Here is a 23,635-nt window from a genome sequence, read left to right as displayed (position 1 = left end):
CTGTCCCAGTAGTCTTTTATGCAATAGAGTGATAGTAAAAATTACAGTTCTCTAATTATAAGGCATTGTCTTTGGATTTCCAATTATAATCTTAAAAATGAAGTTGAGTTACTACTATTATTTTTGCATAACTGATGTATTCATATCTATAATTAAATATTACTTGTAATACTATGACAAATAAGTGGATCAACTTTCTGATGGTACCCATATACCACACAACATTTACCTGTGGAAATACATCATTGAATTCTGGTAGTGGGTCGAGATTCTTATCTTGCTCTTAATCAACTCCTGATTTTAAACATAAAAAAAGTGAACATGCATATCCAACACCATTCCGTGCCAACACCACAAAAAAGAAATGTGTCCTCATTGATACTACTCAATGTATTTTTATTAACTAAATGTTAACTAATTTTATTTTTATTAAATACATATTCTAGGTATATTAATTCAGTACTGTAACTGGACATCTTTCTTCAAAACTGGTTTCTAATGATCTATATTCATGGGGAGAGCTTCCTGAGCTAGGTAGCTTTAGGAAAGTTCTAAAACTCCTATTATCATATCATAACTGCAAACTTCACTGCTAATAAAGCTGTGATAAATTATGGTCAAAGTCTATGAATACCATAAAACACTGGTTACTCAGAAAACAAAGAAGAGGGCTCTTTATATGAAGAGGAAAATATTTTTGGAGATAGAGAAGCCAATTCAGTACTGGAAAGACACTTTTTTGAGATATATATATTTTTGAGATATATGTATATATTTTTGAGATATAATTTCTTTGGAATTAAGAACGCCACATTTTTTCTTTTTGTTTCAGAATTTTAATACATACTATTTAAATGCATTTAATTAAATTGTGATTTATAAAGTTATTGATAATTAGATTGTAGGCATACAATATTGTCATCAATTCCACCATCAGTGTTAACTTCCCACCAGTGTCCCCATATTTAACCCTCTCACTACCACCTGCCACAGTGACAGACACATTTCAAATTTCTGTGGTTGTAGTTTAAATTTTATGTTTCTGGTTCTATTGAGTCTGTGCTTTTGGCGTATAACTGCACCACTAAAGAGAACCCCATTTTATACAATAATTTTCATAATCTTAAAGAGATATTTTATTAAAATTATTTATGAATTGGGTTAAATGGGAAGAATCAAACTAATTGAATTATAATGACAAATAAAAAGATGTTGTATTGGCTTCAAAATATCCTTATAATAATGAATCTTGTTTCTTTAAAAGTTATATTCACATTTTAACAAAGAGGCACAATTATACTTTTACCAAGCACTGGGTAGCAGAGCATATAACATAGAGTCAGTTTTAAAAGTTTAGAATGGTTTAACATAGGCACTTTAGTTTTAGATTGCAGTGAAGTAATATCTTACAAAATATCTTATTCTAAGATAACAAATAACTTTCTCCTATTTATACTTGTCTACTCACTCAATATGATACTAATGATGTTCCCTGAGAGACAGTGGTTATCTTGGCATGTGATTAAAATATGGTATTTTGTTTTTTGTTTTGTTTTTGGTTCACATCGGGTAGTGCTCTGGACTTATTACTAGCTCTGCACTCAGGAATCACTCCTAGAGAACCATATGTGGTGTAAAGATTGAACCCTGGTCAACCACTTGAAAGGCAAACACCCTACATACTGTATTTACCATACCTGCTCCAGCCCCAATATTTAAGATTTTTAAGTTACAGTTTTATAACAATATTTTGAGTGACGAACATAGATATTTCAAGATCATGTGACCCAAATATATCCTTAGCCAGAAATTTTAATGCTCTAAGAAATAGTTCAAATAAAGAAAATACTTTCTTGCAAAATGTGTTTTTATTCAGTTGTTATTTGTATTAGAGAAAAAGGTTCTAACAAGATTAAATTCAAAAACAAAAAAGAAATGACATAAAAAGATATGAAAAGTGTTTATATACATTTACATAAGAGAACTAAATATTGTCTTTCTTGCTTTAAAATAGAAATGACTAAGATAAAGGCATGAATAATTATTACAAAATATTGATATTTATATATAAATCTTATTTCTGCATAAGGGTAACTTGATCACAACTTAAAATGTAATAAAAATACAGATTTTTAAGTATTTATATTTACCTTTTCATTCATTTAACTTGTTAAATGTTTTACTAAATGATCTTAAAATGACTAAAAGTAGTTTAGTTTTACTTTTAACTGAGGTGCTATGACTTACAATAATGCTAATGTTGGTTTAATCATTCCTACAGTACAACCATCACCAGGGTTCCCACAGTTCCCTCCACCAAATTCATATAGTCCTCTGTCTTTGAATCTACACACACACACACACATATATACACACACACACATAAACACACACACACACAGGTCTGTGAAACAACTCACCAATTCTCTTGCCTTTGACCGTTTGTTGCTTCTTTACTAGTTCCTTTAATTTTCAAATATGAGTACTCTGTATGAGAGCATTCTTTTTCTTCTGTTAGTCATTTTAAGTACTATTTTTATAACTAATAATTGGTAGTTATTTTATATTTTATATTGACTTTTGAATGTTGTATACTCTTCAATCCCACACATATCAAATATTTTCTGCTACTTCTTAGTCATAAATTTTTTCATTCCATGCCCAGATTATTTAGTGAACTTTCTAAGAATAATACTATGAGTAGTTATAATTCAAAACAACATTTTAGTAATGTAGGTTCCTAGTCTTCTGATGCTAGATATACTGCTTGGATGGGAAAGAAATGGATGAAGAATTTAGAAAGAGAACACATTGTTGGTTCAGAGATTAAAAGGAACCCCAGACTTTTCCCCTCATCTAATCTTGGACCACAGAAGGTTCTGTGGATAACTTTCTAGGGAAAATATTCAATCTGTAAGTAATTTTTCAAAGTCTCTGAAATCCAGGAATTGGTGTGGACAGCCAAGGACAAGGATCTAATCAGAGTCAATTTTCTATTCCCACACAAATTTTCTGGTTATTTCATTTTACCATATAGCCATAATTTTGCAATGTGCTGTGAATTAATGGTAACGCATCCCCCTTTTGATATTAACATTTAGGTAATCAATGCACACACTCTTGAATTCACATATTCAATAAACGTACTAACTTTCTTTCATTGCAATATTTATATAGCTATATAGGATGCTAAGGCTTGTCATTTCCAATATTATAAGTATCTATTACAGATACTGGTCTTGATGCTTAGTTTAAAAAGAAAGGAAATTCTTTTGAGAGTTGAGTGCACTGGAAATTTCTACCAATATTTCTCTTCTAAGGTAAAATGTTACATGTTACCTGGATATTGTTTGTTTTATCCTACTTAAAGTTCTCTGTTTATCTTTTTTTTTAATGCATGTGTTTTCTCCACAATGAGAACAAAGAATGTGAATTCAATTGTAGCATGGGATGTCTGCCCATTGACACTCTCATCTGTAATGTGTGTGAAAATGTTGTCTGTAAAAATAAGTATATTAGAATGAATGTGGATAATTTGCTGTTAGACTAAATGTGATTTATTTACTGCTTGTTTGAGAAAATGCGGAGGAACACAGTTGTATGATGGTGTCCACACTTCCCGTTCTAATGATTTGGTGTCTACGTTCTTGCCATATTCCTGGACTTTGAAAAATCAATGGGACTAAACCCGACTTTTTGTTAAAGTTTGAGGAATCTAGATTTTAGAGGTGTTCAAAACATTTGAAACCTAGATGGTTTTGATTTAATGTAAAATACCCTTTAAATACTTTAATTATGAATCCTGTAGAAAGCGTTTCTTTGTGTTTCCCTTCCTCTTGGTTTTTTACAACAGGAAATCTTAAATGTCAAGAAAAGTATCATGCCATTACCCAAGTTATCTTTTAATTAGTACCAGTTTAAGCATTGATTACATTGAAAATCATTTCATTTCAGCCACAGCGTCCTGTGTTTACTCATGAAAACATTCAAGGTGGGGGGGAACCGTAAGTATTCTTCTTATCTTCTAAATTCAAAGACTAACCTTGATCCTCTCAGTTTTAAAAATGAACAACTAATCAACCTAAACAGAGGCTGGTTAAAAAAAAATCTGCAAGTAAAATAGGTGAGAGTAACAAAAACAAAACCTCCAAATTAAAAGAAATTGCAATTATCTCCTTCTTTTGTAGCAGAGAGCAGAAATTATTTTATTTTCATAAGCACCTTGATTTTATTGAGAAAGAATGTGAATTTACAAAGGAGAAAGATTACACTGCTATAGTGAATCCTGACATATATCTGTCTCCTTTTTTCTCTTCTTTATTTTTCCCCTGCCCAGATCCTCCCCCTGCCTCCTTTCTATTTTCTAAGTAGATTCTATCTTAGTTATAGCCTTAGAGACACAAAAAATATTCTAACACTGTTTTTTCGCATATTCTCACAAAAAAGGACATGTAAAAGTAGAAGTAAAGTGATGTTAGCACATGATATATACCACTACAGTCCTAGGAAAAATAACCTTCTCTTTACCTAAGTCCAATCAGCCAGAAAGTCCAATGCTTAAGATCTTCTCTTCTGTGTGTGTGCGTGTGATTTAGTTCCATTTTGCTATGAGAGATAGTGTTTCTTGTTTTCAATTGATTTTCATAGTCTGTGAGCCAGAGGACTAGACTGCTGAGCAGAAGCCTGTACAAACCTAAATTGTTCCCAGTCCACCAGGGTACACACAGTGAGCTTCCCTCTGGCTCTGCTTACCTGGAAAAAAGCAGCTGGCAGGGCCTGGCATACCCCCTGGTGCCTTCATCACCATCAATTCCCTCCTCACTACTAATAGATATGGCACTTAAGTGAGAAATTTCTCAAAAGCCATTTTTTTCTTTTTTGTGTAGATTCACTCTCACTGAGAGCTGCCAGATTTTTCTCATTCAGGAAAACCTTGCATCATAAAAAAAAAAAAATATTTGAAAGAAAAAAATGTTTAATTTGCGTTTAACTGGAAAATGTTTCTAAATTACTTGTAATTATAAAGTTGATATTTATTTATGCAAATAGTAATAAGATCACACTGAAAATATTAATTCCAGAGCTGGTGAAATTTATTGAATTACCAACTCTTTCTAGCAGTGACTTTTAAGGAGCTGATGAATGAAAAGCTTTTAGGTAATATTGTCTTATATAATATGGAGATAGTATTTTCAATGTGGTCATTTGGATATTTATAAAACCACAGAGGTAAGAGAAGGTACATTTTCAAAGTCTTGATTTGAATATTATTATTTATCTCTATTACACTTCTATCTGATTCTATCCCTTAGAATAGAATCTAATAGAATCTCTTTCCTTTAAAAATATATTTTGAGTTAAAATGATAAAATGATAGCATCACCATAATTTAGAACTAAGGTAAAATACATTAGAGAAAATATTGTGAGTTATAGAGAAAACTTTAATTTGGGCTGAACATGTTTTATGGAAAAGATTCTTTTCTTTTGAAGCATCCTAATCCCATCACCATTCTTCATCTCACCCACCCATCTTCCAAACCACATCTTGTACTAGATAGACTGCATTTCCTGTCGTGCAATGCTGATTTTTTAAACTAACAGAGAAGAAGGATTTCCGGAAGGTTTGTCTATGTTTCCATAAGCCCTCCACCCAACCCTTTCAGTCCTGTTTATTGTCTGATTAAAACCGAATGTAAGAAAATTTTGACGGGCATGCTGGCTTTCATCATACCTAAGTGAGGAGTTTGTGCCAATTTGGGGGTTGTTGTTTTTTTTAGCTCTTGGGACTTAGAGATTCTTCAAACAGCTGGAGTTTGTGACCTTAAATAGGCCTGTCTCTAAGTGGTTGGAGAAGTGCCTAGAAAAGCTAAAGCCTGAAAAAACTCAGAGAATCAGTGTTTCCCCAGGCAGAAGGTGCTAGAGAGCTCCAATTCCCTTAGCCAGCCAGGAATGATTATCTCCCTCAAACGTGGACTTGGAATTAATGAGCAAAATCTGTCCAGATAAATGATACTGCCTCTTCTTCACCTGAGCAGATGCAAAAATCACATTTATAAGGCAAATAAAAAAATTAATTGTTCTATTCCAGCCAGGGCTTATTGAAATCCAATAAGCTTTGCACTCAGCACCTAATGGATATGGTTTGATTTGGTTTGGTTTTTTGTTCTAGGCATTGGGATTCTGGTTCCTTTTTAGGATTTACATTTTAAGGTCTGGTTCTTCCTTTCCCACAATCACAATCCCTTCTCAACGAAAGCCCTCTAAAAATTAACCAGAAAAGAGTACAGGTGCTAAAAATATTTTTACTAGCAGAACAAAATATCTGCTAAGGAAGAAATTTGTAATGCTGGAATTTCAGGCTCTGTTACGAGTCCAGGTAAGATTATTTCTAGGCACCACAGTTTACCATTCCTCATGCAGGCCCTTCTTCACCTTCCTAAATTACTTTTATTCAGGTCCCACCATCTGCAAAAGTTCATGGTCAAAGGGAAGCTAGTGAAGGAATATGACATGATGTTTGAGTACAAGTGATAGAATATTTTTGTAGTATCAAAATATGACTTTTCTGAAGGAACTGGGTCATTAAAAACAAATCATTTTTCCCTATGCAGTGTTGAATATTGTCAACTTTCAATACTGTCTTAAAAAATTAAATTGTCCTAAAATATGATCCTTATCTTATAATTGGTTACTGAAAAATAAACTATTGCATTAGAGCAGAGATAAGTTTCAGGTATGCATCCTTATAGATCAACATTATATTTAGTACATTAGACTGATTACTACTTCAAAATAAATTCTCTTAAGCATGTAGAATTTTAAAACTTCTATGAAGAAAAATAGAGATCAAGTCAATGACTTTTTTTTGGAGGGGGGGGCCACACCCGGCAGTGCTCAGGGGTTACTCCTGGCTGTCTGCTCAGAAATAGCTCCTGGCAGGCATGGGGGACCATATGGGACACCGGGATTCGAACCAACCACCTTTGGTCCTGGATCGGCTGCTTGCAAGGCAAACACCGCTGTGCTATCTCTCCAGGCCCAAGTCAATGATTTTTTTAGAATCACCATCACAGTACTGGTAAAAGTTTCATAGGAACATAAAACTCTCACATTAACTATGAATTAAGTGCTTCCTCTCCTCTCTCCTTAGTACTTGTGACATCTCTTTCCAAAATGCCAGTCCATGTAAATAGGCATTGCAACACATATTTCATTACCATGTATGATTACTATTACACTCTGCCAAAATGCATTCATTACTAATCAGAGTCACCATAATGCAAGCTCTCAAATAATTTAGGCACAAGAAAAAAAAAGGAATAGCTTTCTAGAAGTAATTATATTTGAATAAACTTATTTCAAGAGTGATTACTGATTATAGAATATATTCATTTGATGTCAGAGATTTTTGATGCTGTTGTTATTGTTGTTGTTTTTGGGTCACGCCCAGCGGCATTCAGGGTTACTCCTGGCTCTGCATTCAGAAATCACTCCTGGCAGCCTTTGGAGACCATATGGGATGCAAGAAATCAAACCCCAGTCCATCCAGGATTGGCTGCGTGCAAGGCAAATGCCCTGCCACTGTGCTATCATTTCGGCCACTGAAGTCAGAAATTTTTACGTTAGATTTTTTTTTTGTTTGCTTTTGTTTTGGGGCCACACCTGGTGCTGCTCAGAAGTTACTCCTGCTATGTGCTCAGAAATCACTCCTGACTTGGGGGCCAGATGGGACAACAGGGATCGAACTGAAGTTTGTCCTGGGTCAGCCATGTGCAAGGCAAATGCTCTACCACTGCATTATCAATCTGGTTCCTACATTAGACTTTTTTTTAATGCCAAATATCTTCAAGCCTTATTCATACTATAAATCTTAGTTGCTTTTAAACTTCCCTCTTGCTAAATAAATAAATAAGTAAAAACTTTCCTGGTAATATCCTCTGATTTAGAAGATCTAAGCTATTTTACTCATCTCAATTTCAAATCATTAGAAATTTAATTTGCAGTTATTTGCTTCTGATTACTGCAAGCTAAAACTATAATTCTTAATTTACATAGTGAGTAGTATTGTTTCTTTTATATTCCAAACTTTTTACTATCTAATGTTTCAAAAAAAGTAATCTATGGCTGAAAAACTGTATTAGCAGTCTGATTTCAAAAAGTTAAGGTTTTTATTCAAGTTATGGGTGTTAGATGGAAGTTTTTCAATGAATATTCCTCCTTCTGAGTTTCAAAATGATGTTAGAGTGCTTTAAATCCCATAAAACTCTAAATATTTCTATTTGCTATACATGCTTATCAAAGATTCATGATACATAAATGTATATGTTCACAAGAACAGAAATAATAAAATTAAAGTGAATATTATAACATTGCCTCTAGCTTTTTCAGAGTGTAAGGGCTTTATTTTTAATATATCCATTTGTCCCATCTAAGGTTTCAGGCTCTGTATAACTATACCCCTAGAAACGAAGATGAACTGGAGCTCAGAGAAAATGACGTCATTGATGTGATGGAAAAATGCGATGATGGATGGTTTGTAGGTATGTGCACATTTTCTTTCAGACCAATTTGCCAAAATTTACTTGTGTTTGCTCATTTGCATTGTTTGATAAGATAATCCAACATGACTTCATAATGCCTTTGGTCTTTCATAAATGTATACACACTATGTATTTTGGATATAGTTTAGTGTCCTACTTCAAATATAAATTTGTTCCTGCTAGTTTTATTTCCAATTTCACTGAGAAGAAAACTTCTTCTAAATACCCTACCTCCACCTCCAAGAGAGAATAGGTTTCAGAACAAAAATAACAAAAAGGTCCCTGAATGAGAAAAGTCCTCCTAACCCAAGGATCACTGAAACTGTTCAGTGAAAAGTGTTCATCTGTCAACAGTGAAGATCTATTTGAGAAAACCAAATGAAGTCATTTACTCATTTATTAGGATTGTTGTAGGTACCTTACAAGCCCAATGATTCGCCTTAACTTTAATTTGTGCAATAAAGAGACATTCTATTCTTACCAGTTAAAAAACAATTCCAGTTTTATCATGTTCAGGGATTAGGAATTATTCTCTGTGAATATATACATGGACAAGAGTATTATATGAGAATACAAGGGCCAGAGTACCGTGGTAGGGCACTTCCCTTGCATGTGTTTGACTGGATTTGATTCTTGGGACCCCAGATGGTTCCCACAAGCTTTCGAGGATAATGCCTGAGTGCAGAGCCAGGAGTAAGCCCTGAATACTGTTGGTTGTGACTTAAAAACAAAAGAGAGGATAGAGAAAGAGAAGAAAATAAGTATATTCTCCCACAACATTGTTTTGTTCCATGTTATTTCATTATAATGTTGACTACAAAACAGAAACCAATCTTAGCTGACACAACTGAAAGAATCTCAGCTAACACAAAGAATTCTATTCAAGGACTTGCTTTTGTTTTATGTTGTTTCACTTTATGTCACAGTTTTTGAGTACCTGACTACAGTAAGCAGGACTTGCAGCAAAGTCACATGAGGATGGGAAAGACAGAAGTGGGCAACCTGAGAACAGCACCCAGAGGGAATAAAATAAATAATCAAAAAACAAAGGCCACACTTGTAGCTATGAGCCTTGTCTCAGTTTAAATTATTATAGCCTATTTATCTTAAGAGAAAATGTCTCACCTATACAGGGAAAAAGAAAATCAGCCATCAACTCAGGGATTATGTTCTAGAGCAGGTATATGTGAGACAGGCTGGTGTGAGTGGGTCATTTCACTTGTGCAGAAGTCCTGTTTGTTCTATTTGAGCTGAACTTTCTAAGGAAGAATGTAGTACACCAACTTTAGTAAAATATTTTTTAAAAAATATGTTCTGAGGGCCGGAGAGAGAGCATGGAGGTAGAACGTTTGCCTGCCTTGCATGCAAAAGGATGGTGGTTTGAATCTGGCATCCCTTATGATCCCCTGTGCCTGCCAGGAGTAATTTCTGAGTGTGGAGCCAGGAGTAACTCCTGAGCGCTGTCGGGTATGACCCAAAAACCAATATATATATATTGAAATCAAAGATGACCCAAATGATGACCACAGTACTTTTGGTTCTACTGTATTAGAAATCATACCCAGTGATAGAACTCCGACCCACAAGTAGTTGCTTGTTTCTTTTCTTTTCCCCTGCCCTTTGATGACTTTCCGAAGGATTGCGAATCAATGTCCTTTTGAAGAACTCTCGAAGTGTCCTATGTCAATGAATGGCATTACATTCCATGTCCTCTCTCATGAGATAATCAATACTAGATAGTAGCAGTGTCATAGGCAATGTAACATAATGTTATGCCTGTGATGGGGCGTACTTGAAAATGTCACTTCTAGTATGCTTGACTTCTTCCATTCCTTATACTTGTTTAGTGGCCAAAAACCAGTGCTCCCATCATTTCCTCTGCAGGATTGTTTATTCTCTTTTTTTGTGAAATGGAATTGCAGTGTGTAATCTGGATTGTTTATTCTTTTAGGCTTACTACTTTTCTATTTATTCTGGTGTGCTAAGAACAGTGCATCTAAGCTTAGGGGACAACAAAGAAAGCAGGAAATGCAAATGAAGATCTGCTTAGTTTGTCTAACAATCCCTTAAAGGGAGTTTTCTTTGATTTTTCCAAACCTTTCTTTGAGTAGCCTTGTAAGTTAAGTATTTTCAACCCCCCAGATAGCTACTGATATTTCATTGCTCTTATCTAGTTTTCATTTACTGCGTCTATTTTCAGGCACCTCAAGAAGAACCAAATTCTTTGGTACTTTTCCTGGAAACTATGTCAAGAGGCTATGAATCACTGTCACTCTTTATTTATGCCACATTTCAACAACACATCTGCATAAATTGGCCTGAATTAGCCAAGCAGGTCTCTCGTTGTCATGCCTTACAATCTCCAATAGAAATTATTCACCGGCACCCGTTTCCACCTGCCTCCAAACCACCAGCAACCTTGCTGCCGCCGCGGGACTCGGAGACAGGCAGGCTTGCTTCTGCGTAAAAGTGCGCATGCCTGCTTTCTGCTCTCAGCTTGGAAAAGTTGATATGTGAAATCAAAGAAAAGCATTAACTTAAAAAAAAGTTATATATATAAGGCAAAAACAATAAATAAAATAAAAGAGTGTTTAAAGAGGCTCTGGTCCACTTGCCAGAGATTCTTTCTTCAAGGCAAACAGAAGTCTGTACTCGCTCAATGCTGTGGTTTGCATTTTTATACTCTTAGCCTGGTGGTTACTTTTCTTTCACGAGTTTGCCTAGTGTCCTGGTTTACACGATATAGCAATTGTACTTCGGCTAGCGTTTGCCTGCACTTACATGTTGTAATATGCACAGTGATAACAAAAATCTAAAACAAGAGCAGGACAGTTTATTTGGATGAGTGTGATTTTGTTGATTGGATGTGAGTTTTCAAATAGGAGATTTTTTTTTCCTGCGGTTCTTCGTACTTTTTAGAAGTGCAGCTTGTAAGTGGATAAGAGCCTTTGGTCATAATCATGGGACTACATGAAATTTAGCTAGACTCAAAAAAAAAAAAACTATTGTGTTGTAAAGTTGCATTGCTATTTTATATTAAAATGTAATAATCAGCATCATGAACAATGAGCTCTTAGTGTGTTATTTATCTGATAAAATTTAAATTAAAGCAGTGTTAGTGAGAGGTGCAAAGAATAATTCTAACATAGACACTTGAAAGTATCTGTAAGCAATATTCATAGGTAAGCTTTCACTGTGTGTGCACATATCCATTTGAGATTGGAACCAACAATCCATATGATATGTTGTACATTTTATGGAAATGTAAAAGAATCCCACATATTATTTTGTAGAAATAGAGTACTTCAGAAGCATCACAAGTATTAAGGCTGGTTTTAACAGGATTATGATCATTACAATTATTTTTACTACTAATAATTATTTTTCTTCTACAAAACTCAGAATCCTGGCTACGTTTGAGGACAGGAATATGTTGAGCCTGATTTTCCTGGTGTGTGTAAATATTGCTTTGGGTCTATTTGGCACTTTTAAAAGCAATGTTAAATCATTCAGGTTATATTTTCTGAAAGGAGTGGCAACAGAAGGCCTGAAAGATGTGCTGTTTAACAGTGCCTGACTTTCACATACTCCCAGAATTAGCTTTGTATTTCCTATGACTTTGCATAAGAACTATTCCTATTTTGATCTTGAGCACCTTATAGATCAAACTTTTTATGGCATTTCTTTTGTGGACTGTAGCGATCTTTTCACAATGTACGTAAACTCTAGAATTTTGTATATATGTTCTCTCTTTTTTTTGTACAGACTAGTTGAGAAAAAAACAGGGAAATTTCCTAATTTGGTCTTTAGCTTTCACCTAAAAGAAGCTTGAAAACTTTCAACAGTTTCTCCTTTATGCATCCTACAGATCACAAACACTACTTGATAGTGTGATTTGTAAGATAGCATTTATGCAAAAGTCTGAATTTAAAAGACCTTTCAGCCAAACCGAAATGTACATAAATACTGAATGCAGGTGAATTTCATTAAGAAGAGAAAGAACATCTCTGAGTAGCCTACCTTTCCTACTGTCAGGTTCACAAACAGCTTTATATATTTAAAAGGCTTTGAGTTTGAAATTATGTCAACTGCATGCAGCTTTGCTGATAAATGAATATCTCTGATGACATTTATGAGAAAAGACTTCAATATCTGTTGCCTGTCATATTTAAGAAAAATTACTGTTTCTACTCTCTGTCTCTGGTTTTAAAAAAAATATTCATTCCTGGCTTTCAGGTCATTGACTATGAATTCTTACAAGCAAAAGTCCTTGTGTTTTTCTTGAATAGACATCTAATAAATTTTGCTTGGAAGTACACTTCAGCTTTCTTTCTTGATATTTATCATTGAGAGAATTCTGTATTTTGTCTTCATTTGTTAGATACACTAAGAGTTTGCATTTGCTATGTGTTATCTCAACCAATAAATATATGGAGAAAAGACAATGTCTGCATCAGTTTACCCAAGCATTTTTTTCAAAACCCACCACCAAAGTTCATCTACTAAATACTCTTCTTGAAAAAATACTCTGGTTGTTTTTTTAGCAGCTAAAACAAAACTATACAAAACTTCTAATTTATTCCCGGAGTGAATGATACTAAAGGAACAATTGCCTGGAACTTGAGCACAGTTAGGTGTGGCCCAAAACACTATTGCCCCCCCCCCCATTGTAAGAGATATGTTTCCAAAGAGAAGTTAATTATAAGAAGTTAAAAAGCACTCTCTTCAAGGCAACTAACTTAAATTGTAAATCATTTTCCTAGAAGTTTTTCATGATTGTTAAAGCATACTTTGGTAATAATCAAAGTTTTCCAGCATTTCAAATTTTCAAATTGTATACTGCAGTTGGGTATCATTTCTTTCTTTTACTCAAAGAATAAAAATTTCTAACCTTCCTACTTGAACCTTGGTTTCTCTTCCTGACTTTAGTTCCACCCTTTTCCTTATCTATCAGTGACATTCAGAAACAAGAGAATTTCTCTATTGGCAATTTTGTGATTAAAAAATGTCTTATCCTGTTGCTTCATCTTATATCCACTGTTTCCTTATATTTCACTGATTTCATCACTACACTACCTTCCCATTAATTTCATTCATTTCTGTTCCCTTCCATTACTGTCTGTTCTTCTGTGAAAAACATGCCCTATCTGTCCCTTTGTTCCTGTATCCTTCTAAGGGTTCATGGGAGATATAACTCAGTAACTCTGAAGATCTGGGACATTTGTTTATACAAAACTCAAAGGTTATTTTTAGGTTATTTAACAACAAATGATTAGCACTCAAAATACACAAGATTTAAAATTTACACACATCAAAAATTTTGTTCCACCTGAGAATCATTCTTCTTAGTAAAGTCTGCTGTGTTGTAATTGTAAGTATGTTGTAACTGTTAGCTAAAGTATACTAAACTCTGGATCCTTAACCTGCTCAGAAAATGTTTTGTCATGGACATTCAAGCAATGCTGTGGGACCTAGAATAGCTATAGCCAAAGTTTGACTTTTTTTCTAGGCTTCCGCAGTGTGGATGCCAAGATTCTGGGTGGTCTATTGCATTCTATTTTTGCTTCATAATGATTACTGTAAAGGTACCTAACTATTTAACTTGATTTTATTACTATGAATATTTACTAGTAACACACCAAAAATTACTTAGTATGTTTCATATATCTACTGAAACCCCCTTTTGACAGGTATAATAGGATTTATTGCTGTAAATTCAAGTTAGTGAAGCCAGCAATGAACTATTTCTAGATGTTGGGAACTCGTATCTGAGCACCTATAGACTCTCCTGGTCAGTGGAAGGACAGCAGGAATGGAATCACTGAAATGTTATGTTACATTGTAATCCCTTCTTCAGAGAGTCATATTCACTTCTTGTAAACAATAAGCACCTGTTTTAGTAATTATTTCTTAATCATTAATTATATTATCTATCTTGATAGGTGACTAAATTTGTGTTACCTAATCTTTTCTTTCTACCATTTGTCAGATCATAGCCACAAAGGGAGAAGTTCTTGAAAGTATTATCCAAATAAGTACCAAATAATCTCTTAGCTCCCAAGAGCCTATTAAAGAGTTTTTTCATCTTCCTTTCCAACTCTTCTTTTTAAGAGTTGTTTATATAGCAACTATGATTTCTTTTATATATTTTTATTAATATCTTTATTTAAACACCTTAATTACAAATATGATTCTAGTTGGGTTTCAGTCATGTAAAGAACACCCCCTTCACCAGTGTAATATTCCCATCACCAATGTCCCAAATCTCCTTCCTCCCTCCCCCACCCCCACCTGTACTCGAGACAGGCTTTCTACTTCCCTCATTCATTCACATTGTTATGACAGTTCTCAGTGTAAGCAACTATGATTTCAAATTATTTTAGTATAATTCTTGGGCTCAGAGAATGATGACTAAAGTAATGAATAAGCAATTCATACCAGAGATTGGAAACCCATGACACACAAAGAAAATTAAGTTCTCTGTTTTTATATGGTTCCTTTTTTGTTGTTGTTAAATTATCTTTATTTAAACACCGTGATTACAAATATGATTGTAGTTGTATGATTACAATCATGTAAAGAACACACCCCTTTCACCAGTGCAAGATTCCCACAACCAATTTCCCAGATCTCCTTCCTCCCCACCCCACCCACACCTGTACTCGAGACAGGCTTTCTACTTCCCTCATTCATTCACATTGCTATGATAGTTCTCAGTGTAAAAATAATTTTTTCAGAGGATCATTAATAATTGGGTGACTGAGAACATTAACTTTGAATGCCAATTAAAAGAAAATGTTATCCCAGAAAAGCAATTCTGTCTTTTTAATAGTAGATCTATATTAAAAAAAAAAAAAAAAAAAAAGCTTTAACCTCCAAACACAAAAACTTTTCCATATATTATGTCTGAATTTAATAGATAAAATATTGGTTAAAAATGTGTTTTCTCTTTGTTATACAATTATGCCCATCATTTCTTGGGCAGTAAAATTGAAAATATTTACCCTCTGGGGGATGTGTTTGTTTGGTTGGTTGGTTTTAAGGCCACACCCGGTGATGCTCAGGGGTTACTCCTATCTATGCACTCAGAAATCGCTCCTGGCTTGAGGGACCATTTGGGACACAGGGGGATTGAACCGTGGTCCATCCTAGGTTAGAACGGGCAAGGCAGACGTCTTATCCCTAGTGCCACCTCTACAGTCCCTACTGTCTGGTTCTTAAAGAAAAAAATCCATATGACTGTTGGTCAATGCTAAACATTGGATATTTGGAAAATGACTAGAGAGAAAGGTATGCTGAGTATTTTATTGTATTCCATGTTTTAAACTTATAACATATCTAAGAGGATCTCTGCACTGTCCTCATTTATAGATGAGAATGTTGAAGCTCTAAGATGTTGATATAAAATACAATGGAAATCCTAGGGCCAGAGAGATAGAGCATCGAGTAAGTTGTTTACTTTGTAAACAGCTAACCTGGGTTTGATCCCTAGCATCCCAATAGTCCCCCAAGACTACCAGGAGTGATTCCTGAGTTTAGAGCCAAGAAAAATGCCTGATCACAGCTGGGTGTTGCCCCAAAAAATAAAATGATGGAAATCAGATTCAGAATTGTGTGTGCCAATCTTCTATTCTTGTACTTTCCTCTAAGCCACCTAATCGTGGTGGTGTTAAATACATTGTTGATTAAACTGTACACTTAGAGCTAAATACATCCCTCCCCCACCTCTCTTACAAAACTGTTTTAAAGAGTAGAGCCTCCTTGTATCAATATACAGGATGACAAGAAAGATGTACATTTTCAATCCAGTACAGTAGTACTTCTCTGAGAAAGTTAACTAAAAGAACATAGTAGTCAGTGAGAATGTAAACACAAATAGATGCATGTTTACTGGTCTTGAATCTGTTCATGAACTGTGATTCATTAAAAGATCTATTGGTTATGACCAATGACCCAGCTAGACAGCTGCTGGTGGCTTCAAGAGTATTTGTTTGTTATTTATTGAGGCACTTGGAAACAAGCAAATCTAGCACACTCTAGGAACACAGTGTGCTCATAGAATATACTTCACTACAAAGCCCAAAGATCTGCTAGCCATTCTCTGCTGTGTGACTGATTTGTTAAGTTACTTGGAGCCTTAGCTCACTGCTAAATTCAGTGATAGTTGGTTGCCAACTGAGTTCACAGACATACTTATACTTGACTCAAAAGTTTTCAGTACTGCCTCACAAATCCTCACCTGTTCCTTTGGAGTTTCTTGTTTCATCCTTTTCCCAAAAATATATATGACTCAGTTGTCCCACGGTCTTCCAAAAATAAGTGTCATTTAAAAAACTCATCATTAAAAGCACAAATATATGAGAGTTTGATCTTGCACTGATACTACTGACAATTTGACAATGATTTATAACATTTTTTAGTTACACAATCAGGACTCGCATAGTAATATTTGTTATACATATATATGCTTATTATAGTAGAAATGGAAAATATAAATGAACATAATGAAAGAAACGGGACTCACTGAATCTCATTAAGGATAAATTTTAGATTTTAGAACATATCTTCCAGAGTATTTTTCTGCATTTGCACAAAAGTATATTGTGTTTATTTGTGTGATTTTGTATGTATTTTGTATTTTTAACAGGCTTAAATACTAGCAGAACTTTAAATTTTTAATTTTCAAATTTAAAGTCATTTTCTCAGAATTTATGAAAATGCAATTCAAATTCAAGGCATAAGAATTATGGGTCTTGGGGCTGGGAAGGTGGCACTAGAGATAAGGTGTCTGCCTTGCAAGCACTAGCGTAGGACGGACTGCAGTTCGATCCCCCGGCGTCCCATGTGGTCCCCCCAAGCCAGGAGCGATTTCTGAGTGCATAGCCAAGAGTAACCCCTGAGCGTCAAACGGGTGTGGCCCAAAACAAAAAAAAAAAAAGAATTATGGGTCTTACATGACTGAAACCCGAGCAACAATCATGTTTGTAATCAAGCTGTTTAAATAAAGATAAAAAAAAAACATAAAAACTTTCAAAAAAAAAAAAAAGAATTATGGGTCTTGGGTGGGAAAAAAGACATAAGAATTACATAATGACCACTCGGCTAAAAATCTTTGGAATCTGCAAAATTGTTGAAGGGTAGAAAGAAATAATAAAAGAAAACAGAAAGTATTCCCTTCTTATTAAGCCATTACATGCTGTGATAAAAAGGATGAAACAAGGTGCCTTTACAACAAAGGACTGGCTAAAGGAGGAGCAATGTTAAATTGAAAAATGTGTCAACTACATAGATGAAACATACAAACCATCCTGAGGTTTGGCAAAGCAAAAAAGTTTTAAATCATAGGAAAGAGAAGATCATTTTGAAAGTACTTATGTTCCAGAAATGTTACATCCATAATTTTTGAGTTATAGCCAAACCTGGTTGCATTTAGGCTTGCTCTGTGAGAGGGGGACTCAGGCTCTCAAGTTCTTTGGGGTTCTACAGTTTGATCTACTTGTTTCAACATCTATTCTCAAACACTTGTGCTAGAAATAATCTCAATATATACTCAAAAACCTTCAAAGGAGGTGTCCATAGTCTACTAGTTCCCTACCTACAAAAGACAAAGGATGGGCTATAAATATTCAGTTGTGTGTATATATGTATAAATGCCTATTTATTATATATAAGAAACTTATACAAAGTAGGAAAGAAAAGCTGATACTGGAAGAAGTTTTTCATCAAATAATCAATGTTCTTCCATAAGTAATGACAAGATGATGATGAGATATAAGCTCAAGAATTTATGGATAATAATGCTTCTCCCAAAACATTCCCTTGGACAAAATGACAAAAAAAATCATATCTTTTCTAGTTATTCACAGACTGTTCTTTAATTGTGGCAAGTAAAATTCATCTCCATTTGACATAGATATTCATACTGTTGGTTCTATGATCAAGCAGTAGCATTTTTTTTTATGGTCTTTGCTCAAAGATATTTGCTAGGTTGGTTTGCCTTTTTTTCCTTTCTTCTTCATAGGAGCTTTGATACAAGAATAAGATGTCAAGACCAAAATCCCTCTCGAGCTTGAAATTCAGGGCACTGCGCCATGAAGGTTCTTAACAAAATGTCACATCTCAACTAAAGGCTTCCTAGACCGACAGCTGTGGGTGCAGCAAAACATAACTCTTTCCAATCATTCCACTCTGCTCATCTTGACGACCCTTTGTAGAGAAGATTCCATAAGATTTAAGACAAAGGGAAACACACACAAACTTCAAGCTGTTCAAAACCCATGTATATCATAGAGGTCAAGAGACTCGCTTTTTTATTTTGTGAAATAAGAATGCCCTCCTCAAATCTACATTGTACATTATACATTCTATAGTCATTAAATAGCTGATCTCAGTTCCTGATCAGACTTCTCCCTAAAAGCATTAACATCCCCACCCCCAGTATTGCAAAGATAGTTATTGGCAGACAGAAACAAGTACTAGCAAGTTATCTTTGACCTACTCCTTTGAAAAAAATATTGGTGCTATTTTGTTCAAAGTATACATAATGAGGCTCTAAAATATCTTTTCTCCCTCTACTTTACTATCTCATTCTTTCAGAAGAGTAAATCTCAAAATAATTAAGAAATCTAAGCATGGGGCCAGAGAGATAGCATGGAGGTAGAGTGTTTGCCCTGCATGCAGTAGGATGGTGGTTCAAATCCCGACATCCCATATGGTTTCCCGAACCTGCCAGGAGCGTAGAGCCAGGAGTAACCCCTGAGCACTGCTGGGTATGACCCAAAAACCAAAAACCAAAAAAAAAAAAAGAAATCTAAGCATATGCTATCTAAAACTCACACACACACACACACATATACACACACACACACACACACACACACACACCATTGCTCAATACACACACGTCTATGCCTTTGCTCAGCTGTCAGATAACATGACAACAAACTTAGCAGACACCTGCCTGTGGATTCATGGGCATGGTATTTATTTCACTATCAAAGATAAATTACTAGACAGCTGTATTGAAAACCACAACATACTTCTCAAGACTGATGATATACATAGACAAGATGGCCTACTTTCTAAAAGGGGTCATGAATAAATCCTTCTATCTCTGGAGACCATCTACCCTACAAGAAGAGATTAAAACTTGTGATTAAAAATATCTAACTCCTTTTCTTGACTGTGTGAGTGCTGATATTGATATCTTATTTGAAAATTATCTTGGAATTCAGAATCTACAAAAGGAAAAGGAAGAGATTAATGCAAATGACATAAAACAGGCATGAAAGCATATATTATTTTTAAACACAAACTTGATTAGATTTCTAAATACTCTGCCCTCACTTGTGACAACTTCAACTGGCTTAATAATTAAAAATTCACATACCATTTACCTGTGGAGTAAATGAGAAGAAATACACAAAAACAACCCAGTCTTGGCTTGGCACTAATAATGGTGATTCTTTGTCCTTACTTTTATTTTGAAATTACTGCTTTAATTTATTCTAATTAACAGTAAACATTTTAATTAACTATTACTCTTAGCCACACTGACAAGTCTTACAGTGTGTTTGAAGAGAAAAATCAGACTATAGTATTTAAGAATATGTTTTTTAGAGAAGAAATAGAAAGGGAACAGAGTAGCAAATGGGATAAAGTCCTACTAGTCACTAGCTATTTTTATGATCCTATTAAAGAAATCTTGTCTATAAAAAAAAGACCGTGGAAATCCTGGAAGGATTAAAAGGTGCTGGATCTACAGTCAGACCTGTCTAAAGTATGATATTATGGAGCCCAAAGTTCTGCCCTCAAATGACCTGTGACACTGACAACTTCCCAGAGTGACCAAGAAATCAATATTCCTATTGGTAATATTAAGAACATCAATCACAAACCTTTTATTTCTAAAGTATTCAAAAAATACTTTTAAGATATGTTTCAGGAAAAATAACAAAAAGGTGAGTGACAAACGGAAATGAAAAGAAAAATTTTAAGTACTGGTTCTGATGCTAGAAATCTTGCCTTGGGATGGGAGTGGGAGTAAGGAACTAGAAACTGTGAGCTCCACCTCTATTATGGGTACAAGTGCATTTATTTAAAAGCACAGCACAGAAAAATGAAATAAAGAAATTTCTTTTAAAATAAAGACAAAGGAAAGAACTACTAAATTTGTGCCTAACTTAAATCAAAACCCCAGGAACCAAAAATAAGTTAAGAACTCTTGTTGTGGGGAAGATGAGGTTTGTAATACATACTGAGATGTAACTCTGGTTCCTGAAATTTACATAACCTTGTAAGCCAGTAATAAGTCAAAATTTTAATTTAACAATAAAAATTAAATATAACTTTTCACCTCGAAAATAGATACACATCCAAACATTGACCCAGTATTGTCGTTAGAGTGAGTCCATTGACAAAACTTTTTGCCTGAAAATTTGATAATTTGTTTAACTTTCAAATACTTATGTATTCATTGAACCAGAAATTTCCTTTCTATATCTTTACTTTATGTAGTATTTCTATAGAATTAGTGGTTAGAAATAATATGTTGAAATAGTTACCTGTAAATAAATATGCATGTTGTATTACTTGTTAATAAATATGAAAGCATACATATTAATAATAATGGAACAAATAAATAAGTCATATCTATTTTTACTATTATCTACATTGTGTTTTAAAATAGTCTATTGAAAGTATATTCAATAATGTATATACATAAATTAGTGTAAAATATATGTGAAATATATATAATTAAAATGTCTGATTCTGTCTCAATGTAATTCATTTCCTAAGATTTAAGCACTCATTTTAATCATCGGGACAAAGATGCTAAGTCATGTAGAATAGCCTCCCCTCTTGTGCTTTCCTCTCAAGATAGTTTCCAGGCAAATGGGAAGGAGTTTAGCCTCATTATGATGATGGGCTAGATCTTGGTTCTTGGGTAACATGAGTGTCATCTCTTTTGGTACACAAGACTGTATCCCTTCTCTTGTGTGAAATGTGAGGAGGCTGCAACTACAGATCTGACCTCTTGGATAGAGAAGATGATCATTACCTTACTCATTTAGTCTTGTGATAGCTCCTGGGGACTTCAAATTATGAAAAGCGGCTAAGCCTTTCCTCCAGCGTCTGACCCTGGAGAAGTCACCTCAATTCAACCTGTGCGCAATATGTAATCTTTCAGTCCTTGCTTCTCTATCTTCATCAGATAAAGGAGATAAAGGCACCCCAAACTGTCTGATTACAGTGTTTTCCTCCAACTTTCTAGTGTGGAACAGAAATCCAAATTGGTTCTTTTTTTTTTTGGGGGGGGGGGGGGGTTGGGTCACACCCAGCGGTGCTCAGGGGTTACTCCTGGATGTCTGCTCAGAAATAGCTCCTGGCAGGCACGGGGGACCATATGGGACACCGGGATTTGAACCAACCACCTTTGGGTCCTGGGATTGGCTGCTTGCAAGCTTGGCAAGGCAAATGCCACTGTGCTACTCTCCGGCCCCCAAATTGTTCTTGAAGCTATGAACTCTCCATAAAGCATAGGTATCCTGAAAGAAAATAAAGACTCTGAAATTTATTATATCATTTCTTCTTCATATCCTGGGACAGCATATACTCACCTTTTCCTTTATTTCCAATATACTCCATGGCTTCCTCCCTACTCTGGTTAATGGTACAGAGTTTTTTTCACTGTTTTGTAAAAATTCTCTGGACACTCTAAGTTGTAGGGGAAAAGATGTGTCCCACTTTCACTCTTGCCTTAAAACAGAATGGAGGTGACCGTTTACCACAAAGGAATTTTTGTTATAACAATGAACTGAAAATAAAGAAATAGGTTTTATCAAATTTATGTTTATGTTAAATATGTATATTTAATGGCAGATAACAGAGTAAGTGTTAAACCAGTACTTTTATTTAATATTTAATGTAATATTTGTCAGGTCTTATCCAAACAGGATAAATGTTCAAAAGGTATCATATAGAATAAGCTAAAATATTGAAATTTTATGTGCTATTTCATATTGTGTTTATACACCTGTGAATTGACTTATTTTTCTGTCCACATCTCAGCACCTTTTGCTTAAGCTGTAATTGAGTTTAATTCTGATGGCTGGCTGGCTGTACTTTTGGAAAGTTTATTCTTTCAAATAGAACTAATGTATTCTTATATGGACTGGTTATCCAACATGGAAGATACTGGGATGTTTGGACAAATTATTTGCAATAATTTAGAGAGTATTTTATTCTTTGTATTACTCAGATATGTGAGGAAAATAACTTCTGTATTAATAATTAATAATTTAGAGAGGATTTTATTCATTCTATTTCTTAGATATGTGAGGAAAATAACTTCTGTATTGTTTTCAGTATTCTGCTGAACATATATCATATCTTTTTAAATTATACAGTAATGTAGTTTTTTAGAATTCTGACAATGTTGTGCAACCACCTCTATCTAATTAATTTTTTTCTTTGCCTCAAAAAAAACCCACAATATTCATTAAGAGTCAATCCTCATTCTCTCTTGCCTGATAACCCTAGAAACCTCTAACCTACTTCCTATCACTGTGAATTTGCTTACATTAGATATTTGACATAAATGGAAAAATACACAACCTAATCAACCTAATTGCCCCCTTTTGAATTCAGACCTTGTTGGGTTGATGTAAAATTTTACTTTAGCTCAAAATTAGCAACCAATAAATAGCTCACAGATGTTTCCACTTAAAGACCATTGAATTTGACTAAAGACTCATTTTGCTTAAAGTGTACTGTGGATAGATTTTTTTCCCTTCTTTTTTTCCTTCCCAAGTTGAGTTAGCTAAAGGGGAAACCCTCTGAATCTTCTTAGCAATGGTAGACATCCGGGTTGCTTCTTCTGCTAGCCTTTACTGGTTGGTGGGCCAACCATGTTCGGGCTCTATTTAGTGCCCCCAAAGGATCCACTGCATCCACTCAGGATGGGAAGAATGGCCTTTCCCTTCTTAATACATTGAATCTAAAATTGATCATGATTTAGGCATTGTATACTATTTGTAAGAGAATAAATACATTCTATAAAATCTAGCTAAAATATTATTTGCTATACAAACC

At 34.5% G+C, this 23,635-nt stretch overlaps 1 protein-coding gene across 9 annotated transcripts in view; it reads left to right on the top strand.

Annotated features, from left to right (window-relative positions):
• Window positions 1-11,431, top strand: part of SORBS2 (sorbin and SH3 domain containing 2) — a 193,153-nt gene extending 181,722 nt beyond the window's left edge. For all 9 annotated transcript variants that reach the window (XM_049772329.1, XM_049772328.1, XM_049772330.1 and 6 more), the window contains 3 exons: window positions 3,955-4,004; window positions 8,436-8,542; window positions 10,743-11,431. In XM_049772329.1, coding sequence (XP_049628286.1) covers window positions 3,955-4,004; window positions 8,436-8,542; window positions 10,743-10,804 — 219 coding nt within the window. In that variant the 3' untranslated portion in view covers window positions 10,805-11,431. The remainder of the gene's footprint in view (window positions 1-3,954; window positions 4,005-8,435; window positions 8,543-10,742) is intronic.
• Window positions 11,432-23,635: the final 12,204 nt, after the last annotated feature.

The sequence above is a fragment of the Suncus etruscus genome, chromosome 4 (genome assembly GCF_024139225.1).
Source record: "Suncus etruscus isolate mSunEtr1 chromosome 4, mSunEtr1.pri.cur, whole genome shotgun sequence".
Classification (NCBI taxonomy): Eukaryota; Metazoa; Chordata; class Mammalia; order Eulipotyphla; family Soricidae; genus Suncus; species Suncus etruscus.
Note: the sequence above shows the minus strand (reverse complement) of the source record. Positions and strands in the feature narration are given on the sequence as shown.